The sequence below is a fragment of the Pleurodeles waltl genome, unplaced genomic scaffold (genome assembly GCF_031143425.1).
Source record: "Pleurodeles waltl isolate 20211129_DDA unplaced genomic scaffold, aPleWal1.hap1.20221129 scaffold_84, whole genome shotgun sequence".
Taxonomy (NCBI): Eukaryota; Metazoa; Chordata; class Amphibia; order Caudata; family Salamandridae; genus Pleurodeles; species Pleurodeles waltl.
Genome location: NW_027150398.1, coordinates 2,228,833 through 2,254,464, shown reverse-complemented (window position 1 = coordinate 2,254,464; position 25,632 = coordinate 2,228,833). Strand labels below are relative to the sequence as shown.

The 25,632-nt window shown below is 48.2% G+C and overlaps 1 protein-coding gene across 8 annotated transcripts in view; it reads left to right on the top strand.

The window, feature by feature from the left end:
* The window catches only part of LOC138281254 (autophagy-related protein 13-like), a 363,183-nt gene that overhangs the window by 9,055 nt on the left and 328,496 nt on the right, over nt 1-25,632 (top strand). For all 8 annotated transcript variants that reach the window (XM_069219574.1, XM_069219575.1, XM_069219579.1 and 5 more), the window contains exon 2: nt 363-444. In XM_069219574.1, the coding sequence (XP_069075675.1) occupies nt 376-444 (69 nt within the window). In that variant the 5' untranslated portion in view covers nt 363-375. The remainder of the gene's footprint in view (nt 1-362; nt 445-25,632) is intronic.

The window sequence follows — 25,632 nt, the reverse complement described above, 5'->3', positions numbered from 1 at the left end:
TATGAATGGTGCAGTGGCACAGGGGCCTTTGAATCTCGGGGACTCACTGCACTGTGATTATGGCTGCCTTTTATTATTCAGTTCATTTTCTTTGCTTGCATGAAGGCCATTGTTCTGCTTTTTATGTCACTTGAGCTACAGCTGAACGGATAAGGGATGTAAGTTCACCAGCTATGATGCTGTTGCTTTGGGGCCACACACATGAAGGTTTGCTATCAAAGGTTGATGGAGGCCAAGCTAGTATCTGAGTGTGGTACACAGATTAGCATGTCCCTCAGTCTGTCTCCTGGAACCCTGCACATTGTTCTGTTGTACACCATTGATCACTCTGTGAATGAGAATATTATTTTGCTTCCATATAGATTTCCTGATGCCATGGACAGCGATCTCAACGCCCAGGACAGGAAGGACTTGGACAAGTTCATCAAGTTCTTTGCCCTGAAGGTGAGCGGAATATGTCTGTAAGCTGGCCTAATGTGACCCACTAAAATAAGGAGTGCTTTGCATTTATGAGAGTTGGAGGAATACAACACTGGCTTCTCTGAGAGTTTCTGCAATCTGTCTGTGTCATGCCTGCTTGAGGAGTAATGCCTCTTTGGCTGAGTGTTTGCTGAATCTCTCCAGCGGAGGAAGAGCCTCTGCCTCTCTGCGGTTAGAGGATTCTATCCACGCCACATCCATTCGAAGAGGATTGCTGACTTCTGAGTATTTGACAAGTCTATCCATGCAGACCGTCACTAGATGGAATATCTGCTTCATTCAGTCTGTGCAGTCCAAGTACTTGAGGCACTAAATGTTTGTTTGTCAGGGGTCTTGATGTATCTGTCTAAGACAAGTTTACTTCAAGCAAACCACTTGTGTTTCTGAGTGTAAGAGCAGGAGTAGCAAGAGCATTTGTTCATGCCGGAACCGCTCGAGCAGTATCCTGTGTTTTTATGGGTGTTTTTATTGAATCCCTCCCTGCCATGCCCTTTGTCTAAGGTGCACTTGCTTCCTTGAGGGTTAGGAAATGATGCCCCTGACCAGGTTTCGCAAGCCTGGCCATCTGCTTCTGTGAGTGAAACAGTAATGCATCCGTGCTGCAACTTGCTAGGTCAAAACATCTGCTTTACTGAGGGTCAGAAGAATATGTTCAAGCTAGGCCTTCACAAATCCAGCTTTGAGCTACTTTCAAGGTTAGGGGTGTGGATTCCATGTCAGTCTTTCAACTCAGGGCACGTTTTTTTTTTTTTTTTGAGACTTAGCAGAAAATGTTGATGATCAGAGCATTTGCCTCTAAGCTTCCTTGAGGCATGGCACCTGCTTCTGAATGTTGCCTATCTTTCCCTGTCACATTCTTACTGTGCAGTGTTTGCCATATATAGTAAGTGTGTAAAAGGTGACCTATAGTGATCTAATTGGTGCTTTGAGACTTATTTGATTATATTAGTTGCTTGTCTCAATTGGGTGTCAGCGACATGTAAATGAGAACACAGCTCTGAGTGGGTAAGTTTGAGCATTCACTAGTCGATTAGAATTTGAGTTACTATTGAGATGGTAAATTTAAATACTGTGTTGTCCAAAAGTAGTTGAATTAACCTGGAGGTTGCAGGCTGGCTGAGTCATGGTTTAGTGACCAAGTAGGCCACGTTGATGGTATGTCCTTCATTTCAGGGTATGACCTGTTCCATATTCCTTTTTTTTTTTTTTTTTTTTTTGTGGCTCTTCAGGGGTGTGGAATTTATTAAAATATCTACTTGTCCAGGGGACAGGTTGCTTCTCAAATCTACTTGTCCTGTAAAAAGATCTACTTGTCCCTTTGGTGCCATGTAGTGTGGCGACAAATTATGCCTGCAATTAATAGCCTCTCTGATTATGCCAGGGCTACTACCATAGTAGGGCTTGAATACTTGGAGTTTCAATCCCTACTGTAGCAATTTCCTTATTTTGCCACCTTTCTGCAGATCTGCATACCGGGGCTGGAGGAAGCAGTAAGCAATAGTTCCAGGGCTGGAATGCCTTTGAGTCTGCAAACCTACTAACCTGCATGTTTTAAAGATTTTTACCAGCTTCTCTCTAATATTTTCCCATAATAAGAAAGGTTGGACATTTACTCCTGACAATGGCAGAATTAGAACTTCTTCCAGGGTTGGGAAGAAAGTGGCTGGAGGGAAAATGAACTTGCAAATGCTCAATAGATTTTCACATGAGCAAATCTACACATCGTATTTACCCATGCTAAAATACAGTTCACAAATATTTTATAGGGGTACGACATATACCATGGGTGCACTTTTGTGACTTTCTTTAAGAATTTGGGGCCACAAGTAGGTAGGTTCAGATTTGTGACCTGCAAATTGTGAGTCTCAAATCAGAATGTAGGATGGTGTCCTTGACACCATCTGTGATTCGCAAGTGCTTCGCAAATGCCCACATCATGAATAATCATGAGGTGGGTCGCAATTTGCGACCCCCCCTCGCGAATGGTGGCCTGCTGGAGACAGCAGACCACCATGTCTGTGACTGCTTTTCAATAAAGCAGGTTTTTTTGGTTTTTTTTGTAATGCAGCCCGTTTTCCTTAAAGGAAAACGAGATGCATAACAAAAACGAAAAATGAAACGTTTTCGTTTCATTTTTTCAGAGCAGGCAGTGGTCCGCAGGACCACTGCCTGCTCTGAAAAAATGTTTACAGTGACATTCACAATGGGGGAAGGGGTCCCATGGGGATCCCTTCCCTTTTGCGAAAGTGTTAGCACCCATTTGAAATGGGCGCAAACTGCGATTGGTTTGCGCCCGCGTTCGTGGTCACAAAACAATCCTACATTGCACTGCGAGTTGCAATTAGGAAGGGAACACCCCTTACTAATTGCGAGTCGCAAACCCGTTTTGTGATTCGGTAACCAGGTTACTGAATCGCAAAACTGGGTTTGTGCATCGCAATGTGCTTTTTGCACTTCGCAAACAGCGAAAGTCGCTGTTTGCGACATGCAAAAAGCTACCTACATGTGGGTCTTGGTCCCTAATTAGGTCTGGTGTTAACAAAGACATTTTGTTTTTATTAAACTTCTATTTCTCTCTCTTTCGGCTGGCTTTACTGTGAGTGATCGCATTCTGCTCTTCCACAAGGATCGTATTGCCACACAAAGTAGTTTTGTTCAGTGTCAGGAACTACAGTGGCAATCAGTGACGTAACGAAACTGGAGGGTGCCCCTTTGCAAAGAACATGGAGGAGCCCCCTCTCCAGACTCACTCAGGGTAGGTGCTGTGCTGAAGGGGCCCTCTGGAGGGCGGCTGCGGGGCCTTTGTTATGCCGCTGGTGGCAACGTGTGCTTTAAGAGTTCAAAAACTTTTTTGGGGGGGGGGTTTGCCAATGTTTGTTACAATGTTGAGGGCCTGGTAGCTCCCACAACAATAAAGTGTTACAAAAGCCATGTCAAAACAAGACACGCATTGATGAAACTAAAAGACTTATAAAAATATGTCAGATCAGTTGGCTTTGTCAGTGTTTGTTTATTTTCATGCTTCCCATAATCGTGTTGAAAATGGTTACACTGATTTTCCATTAGAAATATTTTTGGGAAATACTAGCATGCCTCAACACATTTTACTAAATGACACTTCATTTGCATATAATCAGAGAGCATTCTGGGAGCATTATACTTAGCCTCTTAGCCTAAACTTTTCAAACGTGTGTACACATTTTTTTTTTTTTTGTACTGGAACCAACGTCAGTAGTGAAGTGTGACCTTAAAACATTTATTTACAGCACGCACCCTAATAATGAAGGCTTTCAAATAATGAACCATAAATACAAGTTCGAACAGCATTATCTTTTGGAAACACATTACCTCAACTGCAGAGAGTTCCACTCTCTGTAAACAGGCAGCCAAAGGGTTTGTGCTGCAGGGGGTTGGGCCTACTTGTCCCAAGGACAAAGTAAACATAAAAACTTGTTGCCCTTGACCCCAAACAAGATGTCCCTAGGAATTCCACATCCCTGCTCTTGAAATTAACAAATACTTGAGTTGAGTGGGGGTCTGTGATGCGTAGAATGTTTGTGATCTAATGAGGCAACTAGGGGCACAGGAGTGTGTGAAAAAGGCAAGATAACATTTGAGTTATGTGTATTTGTAAAGCGCACTACATGCACAAGGGTATCCTGACGCTGAGCAGATGTGTGCGCACCTATCCCTGCCTAGAGTAGGTTGGATAATTCAAAAGCGAGGTCTTCAGCCTCTTGTAGAATTAAGAAGCGAGGAGGAGACTCTGATATGGGGGGGGTCGTTCCACAGTTTAGGAGCAATGTAAGAGAATGCTGATCTTCCTGGTCTCGTTCTGTGTAGGCATGAGATGAGTAGGAGTTCTGCAGAGGTGTCTGGTTAGTTGGTGGAAGAACATGCAGCTGTTTAGATAGGTGTGACAATAGCTGTGTAGAGCCTGGAATGTGTGTATGAGAAGTTTGAAATGAGAGCATTTGTGTATCGGGAGCCAGTGGTGCTCCCTTAGGTGTGTAGTGATGTGTGTTCTGTGTGGGAGGTTGAGGATGAGTTTGGCTACTGAGTTCTGGATGTTTTGTAGTCCTCTGCAGAGCTGCTTGGTAATCCTGGCGTAGAGGGTGTTCCCGTTGTCCAACGTGCTGGTAACTAGGATGTCAGTGATTTTTTGTAATTTTTATTCTGGTGTTTCTTTGGAGCTATTTGATGATCTTCCTCAACGTATTTAGGGTGAGGACACAGAATGCTGTCAATGATGATTCTGAGGTTCCTGGCATGGGTGTTGGGTGCAGGCATGGGTCCGAGTTCAGCGTCCCTTGATGAGGGCAAAGATCAGTACTTCTGTCATGTCGATTTTGAACTTGAGACATTTGGCTTTCACCCAATTAGTGACTTTAATCATGCAGGCGGTGCACTTGTTTCTTGTGTTGGGGGTTCTTTTCTGAGAAGGATAGTATAATTTGTGTGGTGTCAGCGTAGGAGAGGATATTTATGTTGTGTGCAGAAGATGTTGGACTGAGTAGAGTGATCATGTATGCATTCAAGAGGGAAGAGGCTGAGCGATGAACCTTCAGACACTCCGCTGATGTGTTGGAGGGCTTTAGGGGACTATGGTTCCAGGCTCACAGCTTGTGTTCTATCCGTTAAGAAGAAGCAGATCCAGCAGAGAGGGGATCCTTGGATGCCAATTTCGTGCTGGCGCCTGATGAGGTTGGGGTGTGAGACAGTGTCAGGTGCTGCAGAGAGGTCGAGGAGAATGAGTTCTGCTGTGCCTCCTCTGCCAAGGATCATGCAGATGTCATCTGTGGCTGCAACGAGTTGGACCTGAATCCGGACTGCATCACATTGAGTAGCTGGTGGTTGGTTAGGCATCTGTTGATTAGTGTCTCTGACCTTCACTGGGTATGGTAGGAAGGAAATGGGTCTGTAAATGGAAGCTTGCTGGATCACTGGATGGTTTCTTGAGCAGGGACGGGACGGCGATGTGTTTCCAGGTGTCCGGCAGTGGGGCTGAATCAGTGGAAGCACTGAGGAAATGCGTTTGTGCTTCGATGATCGGTAGGAGTCCTTTGGTGACGACGTGGTGTGGCAAGGATCAGATGGGGCCCATAGTGGACAGTCTTCATTATAGCAGCAGTGTCGATGGTGGTGACGGCTGTCCACAAGTTTGAAGGCATAGAAACGACCAAGCCTGAGCTCTGAAGCATAAATGAAGATTTTGCAAGTGTGGTAGGTGAGGGTGGTCTTCAGCAGTTTGTTGGTATCAGAATAGGGTGGCTCTTAAGAAAAGAGGACTGGCGTTACTGTTGAATTGAGCATTAAAATAGGGGTAGTGGAGCTCTGAAGATTACAGAAGAAGCTTAATGGAAGGTAAGATAGTGAGACCGAAGGGAAAGTGAGGAGTCAAATATCAGCTGTTTTTGCAAAGAAGTGCAAAGGGAGATGTTGATCGCAAATGAGGTGTATTTGCAGCTCGGAAAAAGTGAGCAGAGAATGGATCCCGAGGGTCTCTGACAAGTGGAGTTGTGGGTGTGAAGTTAGTCACATTTTAGGAAACTGTTGTGTGCTCTATTGGCAAGATGGGTGGAGAACCTCTAGAACAACATTAATGGTTTCGCAAACCTGTGCATTCCAGGAATGGTGTGTGATGTTCAAAACTACAAACATCATGTACCCACCTATTATGTAAAAGGAACCTCACCCACTAGATTAGTGGCATACTTCATTATTGTGTCTCATCTTGGTATACTAAATAGCAGGATGGGCTGAATCTCTGGGGCAGGGGGAGTACTTTGTTAATCTTTGTTAATGCTTAGGTGTAGGGGTATCTAAAGATGCTTAAAAAATACTTTGAGGCCCCCCCCCCCGGAATCTCTTTATTTTAGGCGACTCTAGTATGGTTAAAAATAAGTGAAAGTCGGTGCGGCTGGATTTTATATATGGAAGCATCGTGCCTGTCGACATGTTTCAGCCGTATGATTATTGACCTCTATTGGTCCACGGCTTTTATTAAATGTAGTTAAAGCATCACAGGTAAGTGATTAACGAGCTCATAGTTGGATGGGAGTTATAGGACCTGACCAATAATTTTTCTGTTACTTGTCACTTCATAGTGCACCCTCTAAAATGTACAGTTTCTGAGTGGGTAGGGCTGCTACCTTTGTTTTCCTAGAATGCAGGACTCTTTGTGATCGTTCACTGGTGTTGGGGGTACAAGTATGGGCAGTGGTACCACCAAAGGATACACTGTGTGGGGAAATCAATCAAAAAAGTTTATAGAGCACACTACTCACCCGTGAGGGTCTCAAGGTGCTGGGGCACAGTGGGGGTGGGGAGGCTGATTACTGTTCGAAAAGCCACATCTTGAGGTTTTTTCTAAAGAGCAGGAGGTTCTGAGTCTTGCAGAGTTTGGTGGGGAGGGAATTCCAGGCCTTGGGGGCGAGGTAGGAGAAGGATCTGCCTTCGGTGGTGGCGCGTTGTATGCGGGGGACAGTGGCGAGTGCGAGGTCGGCGGAGCGGAGGTGTTGAGTGGGGGTGTGGAAGTTCACTCTTTCATTTAGGTAGGTTGGTCCAGTGTTGTGGAGGGATTTGTGTGCGTGGATGAGGAATTTGAAGGTGATCCTCTTGTCGATCGGAAGCCAATGAAGGGATCTGAGGTGTGAGGAGATGTGTTCATGGTGTGGGAGGTCCAGGATGACGCGGACGGCTGCGTTCTGGATCCTCTGGAGTTTTTGTTTGAGCTTGAGTGTGGTGCCGGCGTGGAGCGTGTTTCCGTAGTCCAGCCTGCTGCTGATGAGTGCATGGGTGACGCTCTTTCTGGTCTCTATGGGTATCCATTTGAAAGTTTTTCACAGTATGCAGAGGGTGTTGAAACAGGAGGAGGTGATGGCGTTGATTTGCTGGGTCATGGAGAGGGAAGGGTCCAGGATGATGCCGAGGTTGCGTGCGTGGTTTGAAGGGGTTGGTGGGGAACCTAGGGCGGTGGGCCACCAGGAGTCGTCCCATATGGTTTTGTTGGGGCCGAAGATGATGATTTTGGTTTTGTTGGAGTTGAGCTTGAGGTGGTTTGCTGTTAACCATTTGGCGGTGACAAGGAGACCAGCGTGGAGGTTGGTTTTGGCAGTGGTAGGGTTTCAGGTGAGGGAGATAATGAGCTGGGTGTCGTCTGCGTAGGATATGATGGTGATTCCGTGTGGTCGGAGGATGTTGGCGAGTGGGGCCATGTAAATGTTGAAGAGGGTGGGGCTGAGGGAGGACCCTTGGGGGACTTCGCAGATGATTTTGGTGGCTGTGGAGTGGAAGGGGGACTTTCTGGGTTCCTTTGATGAGGAAGGAGGTCAGCCTGTCTAGGGCCTTGTGTCGAAAATCTGCATTGTGGAGGCGTGTGCGGAGTGTTTGGTGGCGTACAGTGTCGAAGGTAACAGAGAGGTCTATGAGGATGAGTGCGACGGTCTCGCCCTTGTCGACTCTGGTTCTGATGTCGTCAGTACATGCAATGAGGGCGGTCTCAGTGCTGTGGTTCTTGCGGAATCCAGACTGGAAGGTGTCGAGTGTGTTGCTTTCATCTAGGTAGTTAGACAGGCGGGTGTTCACTAGTTTTTCAGCGACCTTGGCGGGGAAGGGGAGAAGCGAAATTGGGCGGTAGTTGGTGAGGTCATCAGGGTCTGCTTTGGGCTTTTTCAGGAGTGCAGTGACTTCTGCGTGCTTCCAGTGGTTTGGGAAGGTGGCGTAGTCGAAAGAGCTGTTGTTTATGGCGCGAAGCTTGGGAGCGATGGTTGGGCTGACTTTGTTGAAAACGCGGAGGGGGCAGGGGTCCGAGGGGAGCCTGAGTGGATGGAATTCATTGTTTTTGCAGTTTCTTCGTCGTTGGTAGGGGTCCAGGTGAGTAGTAGGCTTGGGGGTGGGGTGGTGAGTCTTTGCTGATTGTGTCGGTGGCGTGGGTAGCGGGTGCGTGTGGTGTGAAGCTGTTGTGTATGTCTAAGATTTTGTGGTGATAGTGGTTGGAGAGGGAGTCGCAGAGGAGTTGTGTGTGCCTGGGGTTGATGTTGCTGGCTTTGGGTTTGGAGAGCTTTTTGATGATGGTAAAGAGTTCCTTGCCGTTGTGTGAGTTACTTTCTATGCGTTCCTTGTAGTATGTTCTTTTGGTGGTGCGTATGAGTTGGTGGTGTTTGCGTATGGTGGTTTTGAGGGTGGAAAAGTTGGTGGTTGAGGGTTCCTGTTGCCAAGCTTTATCTGTTTTGCGGCATACATGCTTGGAGTTCAGTGGTAAACCAGGGGGCGTTCTTGATTTTGCGGGTGGTGATGTTTTTTCTAAGAGGGGCGAGTGAGTCTGCGCAGGTTGTGATCCTTTGTGTGAGATTATGGGCAGCAATGTTGGGGTCGTTGGTGTTGCGGGAGGGGTTCTGAGCGAGTTGGGCGTTCAGGTGTTCTGTGGGGATCTTGTCCCACATGCGGTAGGGTCTGGTGTGTTGGTGGTGGTGTGTGGGGGGTTTGGAGAAGAAGTGGACGCAGTGGTGGTCAGTCCAGTGGAGTTCGGTGGTTTGAGTGTAGGTTATGTGGTTGCTCGAGGTCTAGTGTGTGTCCTGCTGAGTGGGTGGGTGCTGTGACCAGTTGTTTGAATCCAAGGTTCGTGAGGTTATCTAGAAGGGATGAGGAGTTGTGGTCGTTGGGGTTCTCCAGGTGAAAGTTAGTCACCAAGGAGGATGTAGTCTGTGGAGGTGAGGGCGTGAGGGGTGATGGTGTCAGCGATGGCGTCACAGAAGGGGGGGGGTGTTGGAAGTTGGCTCTGTATATACTATTTCAAAGTAAGAAATAGTGTGCACAGAGTCCAAGGGTTCCCCTTAGAGGTAAGATAGTGGCAAAAGTAGATCATTCTAATGCTCTTTTTTGTGGTAGTGTGGTTGAGCAGTAGGCTTATCAGAGGGTAGTGTTAAGCATTTGTTGTGCACACACAGGCAATAAATGAGGAACACACACTCAAAGACTTACTCTAGGCCAATAGGTTTTTATATTGAAAAATATCTTTTCTTAGTTTATTTTAAGAACCACAGGTTCAAGATTTACATTAAAAACTTTAAATGTAAGGTACTTCACTTAGATACTTTAAGAACTTTGAATGAAAACAATATCATGTACAGTATTTGTAAAAATGGCAATAAGCTATTTTCAAAGTGGACACAGTGCACAAATCAACAGTTTCTGGGGGAGGTAAGTAAAGGTTAGATTAGGAGGTAAGTAAACACTTACAAGTCTCAGTCCTGGGGCATATGCAGCCCACCCTTGGGGGTTCAAGACAAGTTACCACACCAGCAGTTCAGGGCCGGTCAGGTGTAGAGGTCAAAGAGGTGCCCAAAACACATAGGTGCCTATGGAGAACATGGGTGCTCCGATTCCAGTCTGCCAGCAGGTAAGTACCTGCTTCCTCGGGGCAGACCAGGGGGGTTTTGTAGAGCACCGGGGGGGGACACGAGAAGGCACACAAAGTACACCCTCAGTGGCACAGGGGCGGCAGGGTGCAGTGAGGAAAGCAGGCATCGGGTTTCAGGTAGGAATCAATGGAGGGACCCGGGGGTCACTCTAGCAGTGCAGGCAGGCACAGGGGGGGGGGGCTTCTCGGGACAGCCACCACCTGGGCTAAGTAGAGGGTCGCCTGGGGGTCACTCCTGCGTTGAAGTTCGGTTCCTTCAGGTCCTGGGGGCTGCGGGTGCAGTGTTGGTTCCAGGCGTCAGGTCCCTTGTTACAGGCAATCGCGGTCAGGGGGAGCCTCTGGATTCTCTCTGCAGGCGTCACTGTGGGGGCTCAGGAGGGTCGTCTCTGGTTACTCACGGGCTCGCAGTGGCCGGGGAGTCCTCCCTGAGGTGTTGGTTCTCTGGATCTCGAGCCGGGGACTTTAGGTGCAGAGTGTGAAGTCTCACGCTTCCGGCGGGAAACTTGCAGTCTTTGAGAGTTGCTTCTTTGTTGCAAAGAAGTAGCTGGTTTTGAACAGGGCCACTGTTCATGGGAGTTTCTTGGTCCTGTAGTCCAGGGCAGTCCTCTGAGGCTTCAGAGGTCGCTGGTCCCTGTCGGATGCGTCGCTGGAGCAGGTTTTCGAAGTTGGAGACAGGCCAAATCAGTTGTCGTCTTCCTCCTTCTCTTTAGGCTTGTAGGTCAGCAGTCCTTCTTCTTTCTTCAGGTTGCAGGAATCTGATTTCCTGGGATCTTGGGAGCCCCTAAATACTGAATTTAGGGGTGTGTTTAGGTATGGGAGGGCAGTAGCCAATGGCTACTGTCCTTGAGGGTGGCTACACCCTCTTTGTGCCTCCTCCCTGTGGGGAGGGGGGCACATCCCTAATCCTATTGGGGGAATCCTCCAAACTCAAGATGGAGGATTTCTCAAGGCAGGGGTCACTTCAGCTCAGGACACCTTAGGGGCTGTCCTGATTGGTGGGTGACTCCTCCTTGTTTTTCTCATTGTCTCCTCCAGCCTTGCCGCCATGTGTTACAGTTCCTGCAGGGGGAGGTGAGAAGCACCTCCACCCAGTACAGGCTTTGTTGCTGGCCACAGAGTGACAAAGGCACTCTTCCCCATGTGGCCAGCAACATGTCTGGTGTGTGGCAGGCTGGCAGGAACTGGTCAGCCTACACTGGAAGTCGGGTATGTTCTCAGGGGGCATCTCTAAGATGCCCTCTAGGTGTATTTTTACAATAAATTGCACACTGTCATCCGTGTACATTTATTGTGCTGAGAAGTTTGATACCAGACTTACCAGTTTTCAATGTAGCCATTATGGAACTGTGGAGTTCGTGTTTGACAAACTCCCAGACCATATACTCTTATGGCTACCCTGCACTTACAATGTCTAAGGTTTTGCTTAGACACTGTAGGGGCATAGGGCCATATGTACGAACTCTTTTTCCCATAGACACAGAATGGGTAAAAACCTTTGCTACATCTGGCCCATAGTGCTCATGCACATATGCCCTCACCTGTGGTATAGTGCACCCTGCCTTAGGGCTGTAAGGCCTGCTAGAGGGGTGACTTACCTATGCCACAGGCAGTGTGAGGTTGGCATGGCACTCTGAAGGGAGTGCCATGTCGACTTAGTCATTTTCTCTCCACCAGCACACACAAGCTGTGAGGCAGTGTGCAGGTGCTGAGTGAGGGGTCTCTAAGGTGGCATAAGACATGCTGCAGCCCTTAGAGACCTTCCCTGGCATCAGGGCCTTTCGTACCAGGGGTACCAGTTACAAGGGGCTTACCTGAGTGCCAGGGTTGTGCCAATTGTGGAGACAAAGGTACAGTTTAGGGAAAGAACAGTGGTGCTGGGGCCTGGTTAGCAGGGTCCCAGCACACTTTCAAATCATAAGTTAGCCTCAGCAAAGGCAAAAGGTTAGGGGGTAACCAATGCCAAGGAGGCATTTCCTTACAGGGGGCGAGGACCTTGTCGTCTGTAGATGAGGGTTCCTCTGAGGGTGGTGGTGTCGTTCATGTGAATTAGGAAGTGCATGTGATCTGCGCTGTCTAGGGTTTCGTGTGTGTTGGTGGTGACCTTAATGGTGTTTTTGTGTATAATGGGGATGCCACCTCCTGGTTTGTTTAAGCGGTCTCTACGATGGAGTTTGTATCCATCTGGGGTGGCTGTGGCTATGTCTGGCTCAGATGAGGGGTTCATCCAAGTTTCCGTGAGGAAGACAATGTCTGGTGAGTGTGATGTGATAAGGTCCCAGAGTTTGATGGCATGCTTGTGTATGGAGTGGGTGTTTAGGAGTATGCAGTTAAGGTAGTTGTGGGGGCTGTTGTTGTTGTGCTTCATGATAGTGTTGGTGTGGGGGGTGTTAGTGGTGTTGTGAGGTGTGTTGGAGTGGGTTTTTTTAGTGTTGCTGTGGGTTGTGGTGGTGGTGTTTTGGAGTGTGTTAGGGTTGTGGGGCTTGTTGGGGAAATATAAGTAAGATGATGAAACTTATTTTGGATTAACCTGCAAGTTAATATGACCCAGTTCGCGATTGGTTGTGGCCCGGCAGATGACAGTTCTGTCTTGTGTGAATCCTTTCAAGTATTTCCTGTCTGCTGTCTGGCCAGTATCTTCAGGCAGGTAGAATGTAACTAACCTCAGAAACCGTAATGAAGAGGCAACCCCTTCAACTAGGGATGTGCTCTCCCCAGTTATGTAATAACACTGCAGGAGTAATCCCTGGCTAGGCGGAGGTATGCTATAGAACACCTCGCTGGGAGGAGCTGTAAAAAGCAAATGAGGGTCATTTTGTGATTGTCTAAGCTGTAGCCAGTGTTGTTGCTCCTCCATTGTATAAAGACTTGCAATTTCCTTTCATACAGGAAGCATGTTTCTTGTTACTGGAAGGCAGCTCTCACCATCTTGATACTGTGAGGGGTCTCAGTGTGGACTTGATCTTGGGAGAGTAATTTCATGTTCCTCCTCTTCCAAGGTCTAGCCTGCCATTCTGGAGCAGGTTGGCAGACCAACAGGACTATGTGATTGGCAGAGCACTAACGATGTATCTCCATCCCGTGTTCTTTCCTCCTTTCCCGCAGGAAAGTTGCATGAATTGGCCGTCCACAGGATTGGGCATTCTTCTACGGATACTGTCTTGTCCACTGCTTTCCGATCCAATCATATTTTAAGGGTTTCATTTATAGGTTTAATTATGTTTGATTTAACCTAGAGAACAAATTTGAAATTAACCCTCACACGTACTCCTGTTGTGTGAGTTTTTTTTTTTTTTTTTTTTTTTTAGTTCTCCTGTGACTGCTTCCCTATTGCCCTGGGATAAACCCTAGAAGTGGCTTAACCCCTCCGACTAACTGATGGAAAAGTAATGTTAACAAGCAAGGAAGGTTTTGATTTCTGCCGAATGATACGTTCGATGGCATCTGTCGCTGTAGATACGCATGTTTTGCAATAGCTCGCCATCTGGTGTTGGGCCGGAGTGTTACAAGTTGTTTTTCTTCGAAGAAGTCTTTCGAGTCACGGGACCGAGTGACTCCTCCTTTTGTCTCCATTGCGCATGGGCGTCGACTCCATCTTCGATTGTTTTTTTTCCGCCATCGGGTTCGGACGTGTTCCTGTCGCTCCGAGTTTCGGAACGGAAAGATAGCTAATTTCGGAAGATTTTCGTCGGTATTGTTGCGTTCGGGATCAGCGTAGTTAGATTCAACACCGCATCGAAGATCGAAGAGCTCCGGTGCCCTTCGGGGTAGTTTTTCGATCCCCCGTCGGGGCCTGGTCGGCCCGACCGCGTGCTGAAAAACGCCGATGGAACGGACCCCGTTCCGTTTCTGCCCCAAATGCCACAATAAATACCCCTATACAGACCAACACTTGGTCTGTAACCTGTGCCTGTCACCTGAGCACAGTGAAGACACCTGCGAGGCCTGTCGTGCGTTCCGGTCCCGAAAAACACTCCGAGACCGTCAAGCCAGAAGACTTCAGATGGCGTCCGCGCCGACAGCCCACCGAGAGTTCGAGGAACAAGAAGAGGAAGGTACCTTCTCGATCCAAGACTCAGACTCCGAAGGATTCGACGATACACAAACCGTGAGTAAGACGTCGAAAACCACACAGAGGAAGATTTACAAGGCCCAGGGGACGCCACTGCCATCAGGCCATGGCTCCACCCATAAATTCGGTGACCGACCGTCGGCACCGAAAAAGGCCCAAACAGTGCCGAGATCGTCCGACTCCGGTCGAGACACCGGCACGCAGCCTTCTCGGGACCGAGAAAGTGCTGGAGACAAGCCTCGACACCGAGATGCCGGTGTGGACACGGCTCGACGCCGAGACAGCGGCACCGAAGAAGATCGACGCCGAGAGGTTTCGGCCCCAAAAAAGAAAAAAGTCACCTCGGAGCCGAAAAAACACGCAGACAGGGTTTCGATGCCGAAACAAACTGCAAGCGACCCAGCTTCAGGCTCTTATACAGAAGAGCACTCGCTAACCTCCCAAATGCAAAAGCATAGGTTTGAGGAAGAGCTACAATCAACTGATGTGGACCATACGCAAAAGCGTATTTTCATACAGCAGGGGACAGGAAAAATAAGCACCCTTCCCCCCATTAGAAGAAAGAGAAGGTTGGAGTTCCAAACTGAACAGACACCACAACCAAAAGTGGTGAAAAGAGTTACCCCACCACCCTCTCCTCCGCCCGTGATTAACGTCTCACCAGCACAAACTCCATCACACTCCCCAGCTCACACCACCATAAGCCAGGGTGATCAAGATCAGGACGCATGGGACCTATACGACGCCCCAGTGTCAGATAACAGTCCGGAGGCATACCCTACGAAGCCATCTCCACCAGAGGACAGCACCGCGTATTCTCAAGTGGTGGCTAGAGCAGCACAATTTCACAACGTAAGCCTCCACTCAGAACAGGTCGAGGATGATTTTTTATTCAACACACTCTCCTCCACCCACAGTTCATACCAAAGCCTGCCTATGCTCCCTGGTATGCTCCGGCACGCAAAAGAAATCTTTAAGGATCCGGTCAAAAGTAGGGCAATCACACCAAGGGTGGAAAAAAAGTATAAGGCGCCTCCTACAGACCCGGTTTTCATCACTGCACAGCTGCCACCAGACTCTGTCGTTGTAGGAGCAGCTAGGAAAAGGGCCAACTCCCACACATCTGGAGATGCACCACCCCCAGATAAAGAAAGCCGCAAGTTCGATGCAGCTGGTAAGAGAGTCGCAGCACAAGCTGCAAACCAGTGGCGCATCGCGAACTCCCAGGCACTACTTGCGCGCTATGACAGAGCCCACTGGGACGAGATGCAACATCTCATTGAACATCTGCCCAAGGACTTACAAAATAGGGCAAAACAAGTGGTTGAGGCGGGACAGACCATTTCCAACAACCAGATCCGCTCCTCCATGGACGCTGCAGATACAGCTGCACGGACAATTAATACATCTGTAACTATCAGAAGGCATGCATGGCTCCGAACGTCTGGATTTAAACCAGAGATTCAACAAGCCGTTCTCAATATGCCTTTTAACGAAAAACAACTGTTCGGTCCAGAAGTGGACACAGCGATTGAGAAACTCAAAAAAGATACGGACACTGCCAAAGCCATGGGACAGTATAGAGGAGGTTTTAGGGGACAATATAGAGGAGGGCAATTCCCTAGGAATAGAGGAAGATTTCAGAGCCCCAAAACCCCTACTACTAAACAGTGACTCACATGTCACTCACCCCCTCCACACAACACCAGTGGGGGGAAGAATAAGTCATTATTACAAAGCATGGGAGGAAATCACTACAGACTCTTGGGTTCTAGCAATTATCCAACATGGTTATTGCATAGAATTTCTACAATTCCCTCCAAACATACCACCAAAAGCACAAAATTTGACAACACACCATTCCAATCTCCTGGAGATAGAAGTGCAGGCACTATTGCAAAAGAATGCAATCGAATTAGTGCCAAACACACAAATAAACACAGGAGTTTACTCACTGTACTTTCTGATACCAAAGAAGGACAAAACGCTGAGACCAATCCTAGACCTCAGAGTAGTGAACACTTTCATCAAATCAGACCACTTTCACATGGTCACACTACAAGAAGTATTGCCATTGCTAAAACTACACGACTACATGGCAACTTTAGACCTCAAGGATGCTTATTTCCATATACCAATACACCCATCGCACAGGAAATACCTAAGGTTTGTATTCAAGGGAATACATTACCAATTCAAGGTACTGCCTTTCGGATTAACAACCGCACCAAGAGTCTTTACCAAATGTCTAGCGGTAGTCGCTGCACGCATAAGAAGGCAGCAAATACATGTGTTCCCATATCTAGACGACTGGCTAATCAAGGCCCATTCGTTAATAGAGTGCTCAAATCACACAAATCATATCATACAAACCCTCTTCAAACTAGGGTTCACCGTCAATTTCACAAAATCCTGCCGCGCAAGGTACAACAATACCTGGGAGCCATAATAGACACATCAAAAGGAGTAGCCACTCCAAGTCCCCAAAGAATTCAAAATTTCAACACCATCATACAACGCATGTATCCAACACAAAGGATACAAGCAAAGATGGTACTACAACTCCTAGGCATGATGTCTTCATGCATAGCCATTGTCCCAAACGCAAGACTGCACATGAAGCCCTTACAACAGTGCCTAGCATCACAATGGTCACAAGCACAGGGTCACCTTCTAGATCTGGTGTTAATAGACCGCCAAACTTACCTCTCGCTTCTGTGCTGGAACAACATAAATTTAAACAAAGGGCGGCCTTTCAAAGACCCAGTGCCACAATACGTAATAACAACAGATCCTTCCATGACAGGGTGGGGAGCACACCTCGATCAACACAGCATACAAGGACAATGGAACGTACATCAAACAAAACTGCATATAAATCACCTAGAACTTCTAGCAGTTTTTCAAGCACTAAAAGCTTTCCAACCAATAATAGTTCACAAATACATTCTCGTCAAAACAGACAACATGACAACAATGTATTATCTAAACAAGCAAGGGGGGTCGCACTCCACGCAGTTAAGCCTGCTAGCACAAAAGATTTGGCGTTGGGCAATTCACAACCAAATTCGCCTAATAGCACAATTTATACCAGGGATCCAAAATCAACTCGCAGACAATCTCTCTCGAGATCACCAACAGGTCCACGAATGGGAAATTCACCCCCAAATTCTGAACACTTATTTCAAACTCTGGGGAACACCTCAGATAGACTTGTTTGCGACAAAGGAGAACGCAAAATGCCAAAACTTCGCATCCAGATACCCACACAAACAATCCCAAGGCAATGCCCTATGGATGAACTGGTCAGGGATATTTGCTTACGCTTTTCCTCCTCTCCCTCTCCTTCCTTACCTGGTAAACAAACTCAGTCAAAGCAAACTCAAACTCATATTGATAGCACCAACTTGGGCAAGGCAACCCTGGTACACAACGCTGCTAGACCTATCAGTAGTACCCTGCATCAAATTGCCCAACAGGCCAGATCTGTTGACACAGCACAACCAAAAGATCAGACACCCAGATCCAGCATCGCTGAATCTAGCAATCTGGCTCCTGAAATCCTAGAATTCGGGCACTTACAACTTACCCAAGAATGTATGGAAGTCATAAAACAAGCCAGAAGGCCATCCACCAGGCACTGCTATGCAAGTAAATGGAAGAGGTTTGTTTGCTACTGCCATATTAATCAAATACAACCATTACACACAACTCCAGAACATGTAGTGGATTACTTGCTTCACTTACAAAAATCTAACCTGGCTTTCTCTTTCATTAAAATACACCTTGCAGCAATATCTGCATACCTGCAGACTACCTATTCAACTTCCCTATATAAGATACCAGTCATTAAAGCATTCATGGAGGGCCTTAGGAGAATTATACCACCAAGAACACCACCTGTTCCTTCATGGAACCTAAATGTTGTCCTAACTAGACTTATGGGTCCACCTTTTGAACCCATGCACTCCTGCGAAATACAGTTCCTAACCTGGAAGGTGGCATTTCTCATCGCCATCACTTCCCTAAGAAGAGTAAGCGAGATTCAGGCGTTTACAATACAGGAACCTTTTATACAACTACACAAGAATAAGGTCGTCCTAAGGACCAACCCTAAATTTTTGCCAAAGGTTATTTCACCGTTCCATCTAAATCAAACAGTGGAACTTCCAGTGTTCTTTCCACAGCCAGATACCGTAGCTGAAAGGGCACTACATACATTAGATGTCAAAAGAGCATTGATGTATTGCATTGACAGAACAAAAAACATCAGAAAGACTAAACAACTATTTATTGCATTTCAAAAACCTCATGCAGGAAACCCAATATCAAAACAAGGTATAGCCAGATGGATAGTTAAATGCATCCAAATCTGCTACCTTAAAGCTAAACGACAGCTGCCCATTACACCAAGGGCACACTCAACCAGAAAGAAAGGTGCTACCATGGCCTTTCTAGGAAACATCCCAATGCAAGAAATATGTAAGGCAGCCACATGGTCTACGCCTCACACATTCACCAAGCACTACTGTGTAGACGTGTTATCCGCACAACAAGCCACAGTAGGTCAAGCCGTATTAAGAACATTATTTCAGACTACTTCCACTCCTACAGGCTGATCCACCGCTTTTGGGGAGATAACTGCTTACTAGTCTATGCAAAACATGCGTATCTACAGCGACAGATGCCATCGAACTGAAAATGTCACTTACCCAGTGTACATCTGTTCGTGGCATCAGTCGCAGTAGATTCGCATGTGCCCACCCGCCTCCCCGGGAGCCTGTAGCAGTTTGGAAGTTACCTTCAACTATTTATATATGTATCATCTCAACCTTAAATAGGTGCATACTTAGTCACTCCATTGCATGGGCACTATTACTACAGTTCAACTCCTACCTCACCCTCTGCGGGGAAAAACAATCGAAGATGGAGTCGACTCCCATGCGCAATGGAGACAAAAGGAGGAGTCACTCGGTCCCGTGACTCGAAAGACTTCTTCGAAGAAAAACAACTTGTAACACTCCGGCCAAACACCAGATGGCGAGCTATTGCAGAACATGCGAATCTACTGCGACTGATGCCACGAACAGATGTACACTGGGTAAGTGACATTTTCATTATTGACTAGCATGTGGCAGTCTCCCTTCCTCCAAATGGCTCCAAGTCACTAGCTGGTATAAAGTCTGGATTGTAATTATTGGATTTGGTGATATTTTGTCCCATCATGCCTCCATAAGTGGTTGTAAATTTTCTGAGATGTAAACTGTTGCGGGGTTTTACTGTGAAGGGAGCCATATTGGATCCCCTGTGTCTGCCCAGTAGGCCATGTTCTGTATGTGGCGATTGTTTTTCTGTTTCGTGCAGGGACCACTCAAATGTCACCCTTAATTAGACCACTATAAAATAATTTTCCAAGTTTTTTGGGTTCAGAGATTGCTCTTTTTTTCTGTGCACATCACCCTTTTAGACATTTGAGTTCCCCTCTCAGACGTTTGTTTTGCAGGTTCCTGTTTAGGATGTAGAATCGGGAGACCTTGAAATAAATAAAAATATATATATAATTCATATATCAATCTTCACTCTCCCCACTCATCACGTAAATAGGTCGGTATTGTTATTTTATGTAAGGGTTATTATAAGTCTCTATGCTGTTAGCCAGGGCGTTTGCTAGTATTTTGGCATCCACGTTGGGTGAAGAGATGGGTCTGTAGGATGAGCACGAGTCTGCAGGCTTGTCGGATTTATGTATTAATACTTTGTCCAGTTCTCTGGTTAGTACTGTTACTGTCTTCTAAAACGAATTATATAATTCATTCAGGCATGGGGTTAGGCAAGTCTCAAAGCTTCTGTAGGTGGCACCTGTGGGCCCGGGGCACTAGTAGAATGTAATTATTTAATTACTTTCAAAGCATCCAACTCAGTTATTCTTTCCGCCAGGGTGTCCTGGTCACTTATATTTTCATAAAAGGAATGTGTCCTAGAGCCGGCCTACATCACGTTCTCATAGTTTGCGGAGGAACGTGAAGAAAGCCTGCTGCTTCAGCAGTTCGAAGGCCGAAAGTTGGCCTTTGACATCTTGTACATTGGGCACTCTGGGTATTGTTGCCCCACATGATATAGCTGTCAGAACTTTATCTGCCTTACTGGCCTTTTCATAGAATGTCTGTTAGTCTTAGTGGAGCCCATTCAGACACTTCAGTAAGGAGTATTTCTGATGGATACAACTACCTGTGGATTCCTCACCTAATGAATACTCCCATGGCGCCAGCATTCGACGGAAATCTTCTTACTAGTCTCTGCACGTCGACGAGGACGTCACTCTAGCCCACGCGACGCCGTCTGACGTCATACAGGCAATAAGAGGTCCTCGACGACGTGCCGACGTCAGTTCCCTTTTTTCCGTGCATTCGAAACGGTTATCTTCGAGGGAGCAACTGTTACTTTTGTGGTTACAGTGTATTTTTGCTGCGTAGTCTTTCGCTGTGGTAATAATGTTGCAGAGAAAGTCTGGATTCAAGCCTTGTCGTGAGTGTGGAGGGAAGATGTCAGTGACGGATCCTCATTCCGACTGCCTTTGGTGTTTGAGCTCCGACCACGACGTCTCGACTTGTGATTCATGCCAGCACATGAATCCAAAGGCCCTCAAGGAACGTGAGGCGAAGCTGTTTATGGCGAAATCGAAGGAGAAGCATCACAAGAAGTCTTCTTCGCCAAGACATCGGCGTCATCGAGACTCCCGGCGCCATAGAGAATCTCGGCGTCATTCAAAGGAGACTCGTTCCAGGTCTTCGGATCGGCGCCGAAGGACATGGGAGATCAGTCCCACGGTTACGCCGCATCCTTCGATGCCGTTGCCCTCTCCGGCGTCTCCGACTTCACCTGGACAGGCGTCGGTGATTGAGGTATTGGAGCCTCAGGTGTTATCTCCGGCGTCGCAGACGTCGAGGCCGGCGTCGGGGTCACCTCCGAGACAGGCACCCCAGTATCCGGCTTTTCCCACCCCTGGAGCCGATAGTTCCGCATTCTTGAATGCGATGTATGCCATCTTCCAACAGATGGCTCCAGGGGGTGCTCCGGCTGGGCCTTTGGCCTTTTCATTGGGTGATCCTGCGCCTCTTCGGCCGGCACCCTTTATGCCCTTTCTCCCTTTTGGGAACGTGGGCTCGGCGCCGGTGTCGGCGCCGGTGGCCGCTCCGGTGGCTTCAGAGGGATTGGCCCCGGGGATTTCCATCCCGTCGACGTCGGGATTTCGGCCTGTGACTCCGGTGGGTCCATCTGCTTCGACTGCTCTTTCGTCGGCGCCGAAGTTACCTGTGGCGCCGGACGCGGCGTCGGTGGCTTCTGAAGATCGGCGCCAATCTTCGACTTCGGCGGAGGCATTGTCGACTCCGCGTATTGAACAACGGCTTCATTCGAGGAGACGTGCTCTCCGTGTATTAGAGGAGCAGGAGTACCAACGAGCCCTGGAGGAAGGAGAGCTAGAGGACTCGGGTGATGGGCTGCGTGGTCTGGAGTCGGCCAGTGGGCTGGACACTTCCCCTGAGTGGGATCTTTCGTCCCCGGGAGAATATACTGAGGAGGCTGCTTCCTTTCACGCAGTGGTACGGAAGGCAGCTAGTTTTTTGGACCTGCCTTTGCCGGTGGTGGAGGCTAAACAAAACCTTCTAACAGAGGTGCTACATCCGGCCTCAGCTGCGGCGGAGCCTCTTTTGCCATTTAATGACGCTCTGCTGGATCCGGTGTTAGAGGTGTGGAAGAGGCCGGCATCTTCCCCAGCAGTTCACAGAGCCGTGGCCAGGAGGTATCGGGCGGCTCCAACTGACCCTGGTTTTCTGTCTAGGCACCCTACGCCGGAGAGCTTGGTGGTGCAGGCCTCCTGTTCATCCAAGTCAGCGCCTGGTTCTTTCCCGACGGTGCCTGGGGACAGAGATTCAAAGAAACTGGAGGCGCAGTCCAAGAAGATTTTTTCGTCCTGCAGTCTGGCGTTGAAGGCCACCAACGCAACCTGTATCCTGGGGAGGTATATTCATGCTCTGATGGATGACATTTCCTCATCATTTACAGAGCTTCCCCAGGGTCTTTTGGATGTTGTTTCAAATGCCCAGGCTGCTGCGACCCATATTATCCAGACTGGACTGGATACGACCGACTCAGTAGCCAGAGCAATGGGCACAACTGTGGTGGCAAGGAGGCAGGCCTGGCTCCGTAACTCGGGCTTTTCTGCGGATGTACAGTCCACATTGTTGGATCTCCCGTTTGATGGGGACAAACTGTTTGGAGCCAAGGCTGATTCGGCCTTGGAACGTTTTAAGGAGAGCAGGGCCACGGCTAAGTCGTTAGGGCTCCAAGCTCCTTCTTCCACAGCCTCTTCCAGATTTTTCAGGAGGTTTCGTGGATTTGGGCGTGGCTCTTCCTCCTCTTCCTTTCGGGGAAGATATCAGCAACCTGCCTCTTCCCATCCCTATAGATCTTTCAGGGGGAGAGGTAGGGTCCGCACCAGAGGAGCCTCTCAGCAGCACTCTGCCTCTTCCTCATCCTCTGGCGGGGTGCAGCAGGGGAAGCAGCCTTAGGCTTCCACCATTTCCCACTCACTCCTCTCCTGTAGGGGGAATATTACAGCATTTTCTCACCAAATGGAAGACTGTTACAACGGACACTTGGGTTCTCAGTATTGTGGGAAAAGGCTACACCCTTCCCTTTCGGGAGTTCCCGCCCCGCCCTTCTTATTGTTCAGAAGAACACCTCCTGTTGCTAGAACAGGAGGTACAAGCCCTCCTTTCAAAGGGCGCGGTGGAGTTGGTCCCAGAGCAGGAAAGGGGTCGAGGATGTTACTCAAGGTATTTCCTGATTCCCAAGAAGGATGGTCGTTTGAGACCAATCCTGGACCTGAGGATCTTGAATTGGTTCCTCAAGCAGGAAAAGTTCAAGATGCTGACCCTAGCACAGGTGCTTTTGGCGTTGAACAAGGAAGACTGGATGGTGTCTGTCGACTTGCAGGATGCTTACTTTCATATCCCGATACTCCAGTCACACAGGAAGTATCTCCGGTTTGTGGTGGGATCGCAGCACTATCAGTTTGCGGTCCTTCCGTTTGGTCTTACTTCAGCACCTCGAGTCTTCACGAAGGTGATGTCGGTGGTTGCGGCAGAACTCAGAAGGAAGGGGATAGCAGTATTCCCTTACTTGGACGACTGGTTGATCAAAGCCAAGTCCCCGGAGCTTGTGTCGCATCATCTGCAGTCAACAACCCAGTTGTTGTTCGACCTGGGTTTTTCGGTGAACGAGCCCAAATCTCACCTAGAGCCCTCTCAGCGCCTCCTGTTCATAGGGGCAGTACTGGATACAACATTGAACCGAGCCTTTCCTCCGCCTCAGCGGATTCAAGATATTCAGGATTTGGTTCCAATGTTTCGAAATGGAGCGGTAGTTCCAGTCCTCAAGGTCCTTCGTCTGCTCGGTCTGTTTGCCTCCTGCATTCTGTTGGTCACGCATGCTCGCTGGCACATGAGGGCTCTTCAGTGGTGCCTCCGAAGGCAGTGGTCTCAACACAAAGGGGATCTAGAGAGTACTGTCAAGATCTCCAGAGATGCTGCTGTGGATTTGAAGTGGTGGATTGCGAGCAACAATCTTTCACAAGGAAAGCCGTTCCAGCAGTCGCCACCAGTGGCCACAGTCATAACGGATGCTTCCACTCTAGGGTGGGGAGCTCATCTGGGGGATCTGGAGATCAAAGGCCTTTGGTCTCCAGAGGAACAGATGTTTCACATCAATCTGTTAGAGTTACGGGCTGTACGTCTGGCTCTCAAGGCCTTCCTCCCTTCCCTTCGTGGTCAGTCGGTACAGGTCCTAACGGACAATACTACCACGATGTGGTACATAAACAAGCAGGGAGGAGTGGGGTCGTACCTTCTCTGCAGAGAAGCTCTTCGACTATGGTCCTGGGCAAAGGACCATCAGATTTGCTTGATAGCAAACCATCTGGCTGGAGTCTTGAACGTGCGTGCGGACAGTCTCAGTCGCCAATTCTCGGCAGACCACGAGTGGCGTCTCCATCCAGATCAAGTCCGTTTAATCTTCCAGAGGTGGGGGTTTCCTCGGGTAGATCTGTTTGCCACTCGAGAGAACGCGCATTGTCCGTTATTCTGCAGCCTCCAGTATCCGATGCAGGGAGCGTTGGGGGACGCGTTTCAAATAACCTGGTGCGGCCAGTTGCTTTACGCGTTTCCTCCCATACCCTTGATTCCTCGAGTATTGAGGAAGATTCGCCAGGACCGGGCTCTAGTCATCCTAATAGCTCCGGATTGGCCAAGGAGTGTATGGTACTCCGACCTTCTCCAACTCTCAAGGTGCCCTCCGCTCCGTCTCCCTTTCAGGGCAGACCTCCTCTCACAGTCGCAGGGGCAGGTTTTACACCCCAACCTCCAGAGTCTGCACCTACATGCCTGGAGATTGAACGGGGCAACCTGAGTTCCTTCTCTCTCCCGCCTGAGGTAGTGGATGTTATATTAGCGGCCAGGCGACACTCCACTAAATCTATCTACGCTAATAGATGGTCTAAATTTGTTGCGTGGTGTGGAGAGAGGCAGATTGATCCTTTGCATGCTCATCTATCGGACGTTTTGTCTTTTGCTCTGTCTCTAGCGCAGAAAGGTTGTGCAGTGGCTACCATTAAGGGTTATTTATCGGCCTTGTCAGCCTTCATATGTCTTCCAGACCAACCATCTTTATTTAAATCCCCTATTGTTATCAGATTCTTGAAAGGTCTTCTAAATAAATATCCTCCAAAGCCATTCGTTATGCCGCAATGGGATTTGTCCTTGGTCCTGACTTTCCTTATGGGGTCCCCTTTTGAACCTATGCATTCTTGCCCCTTAAGGTATTTGGTTTTAAAAACAGTCTTCCTGATTGCTATAACATCAGCAATGAGAGTGAGTGAGTTGCAGGCCTTATCAGTAAAGCCCCCTTATACAACTTTTTATGGGGATAAGGTGGTGTTGAGGACCAAGGCTGCTTTCCTCCCGAAGGTTGTTTCACCTTTCCATTTGGCTCAGGCAATTACTTTGTCCACGTTCTATCCTACGCCTCATCCTTCCAAAGAGGAAGAAAGACTGCACCGTCTGGACCCAAAGAGGGCGTTGAGCTTCTTTATTGATAGAACAAAGGATTTCAGGCTGGAGGATCAGCTGTTTATTGGATACGTGGGCAAGAGGAGAGGAAAGGCAGTCCACAAGAGAACACTATCCAGGTGGGTTGTTCTTTGCATTAAAATCTGTTACTCTTTGGCAAAGAAGGATCCTCCTGAGGGCATTAGAGCTCATTCCACCAGAGCTAAGTCTGCCACTTCGGCCTTGGCCAGAGGTGTTCCTGTGGTCGACATCTGCAAGGCCGCAACTTGGTCGTCCCTTCACATTTTTGCAAAACATTACTGTTTGGATTCTGAGGTTAGAAGGGACGGCCATTTTGCACGGTCAGTGCTGCAGGATTTCTTGGTTTGACCATTTAGGCACCCACCGCCGGGAGTGGTACTGCTTTGGGACTCTATTCATTAGGTGAGGAATCCACAGGTAGTTGTATCCATCAGAAGAACGAGTTACTTACCTTCGGTAACGACTTTTCTGGTGGATACATTAGCTACCTGTGGATTCCTCACGGTCCCACCCGC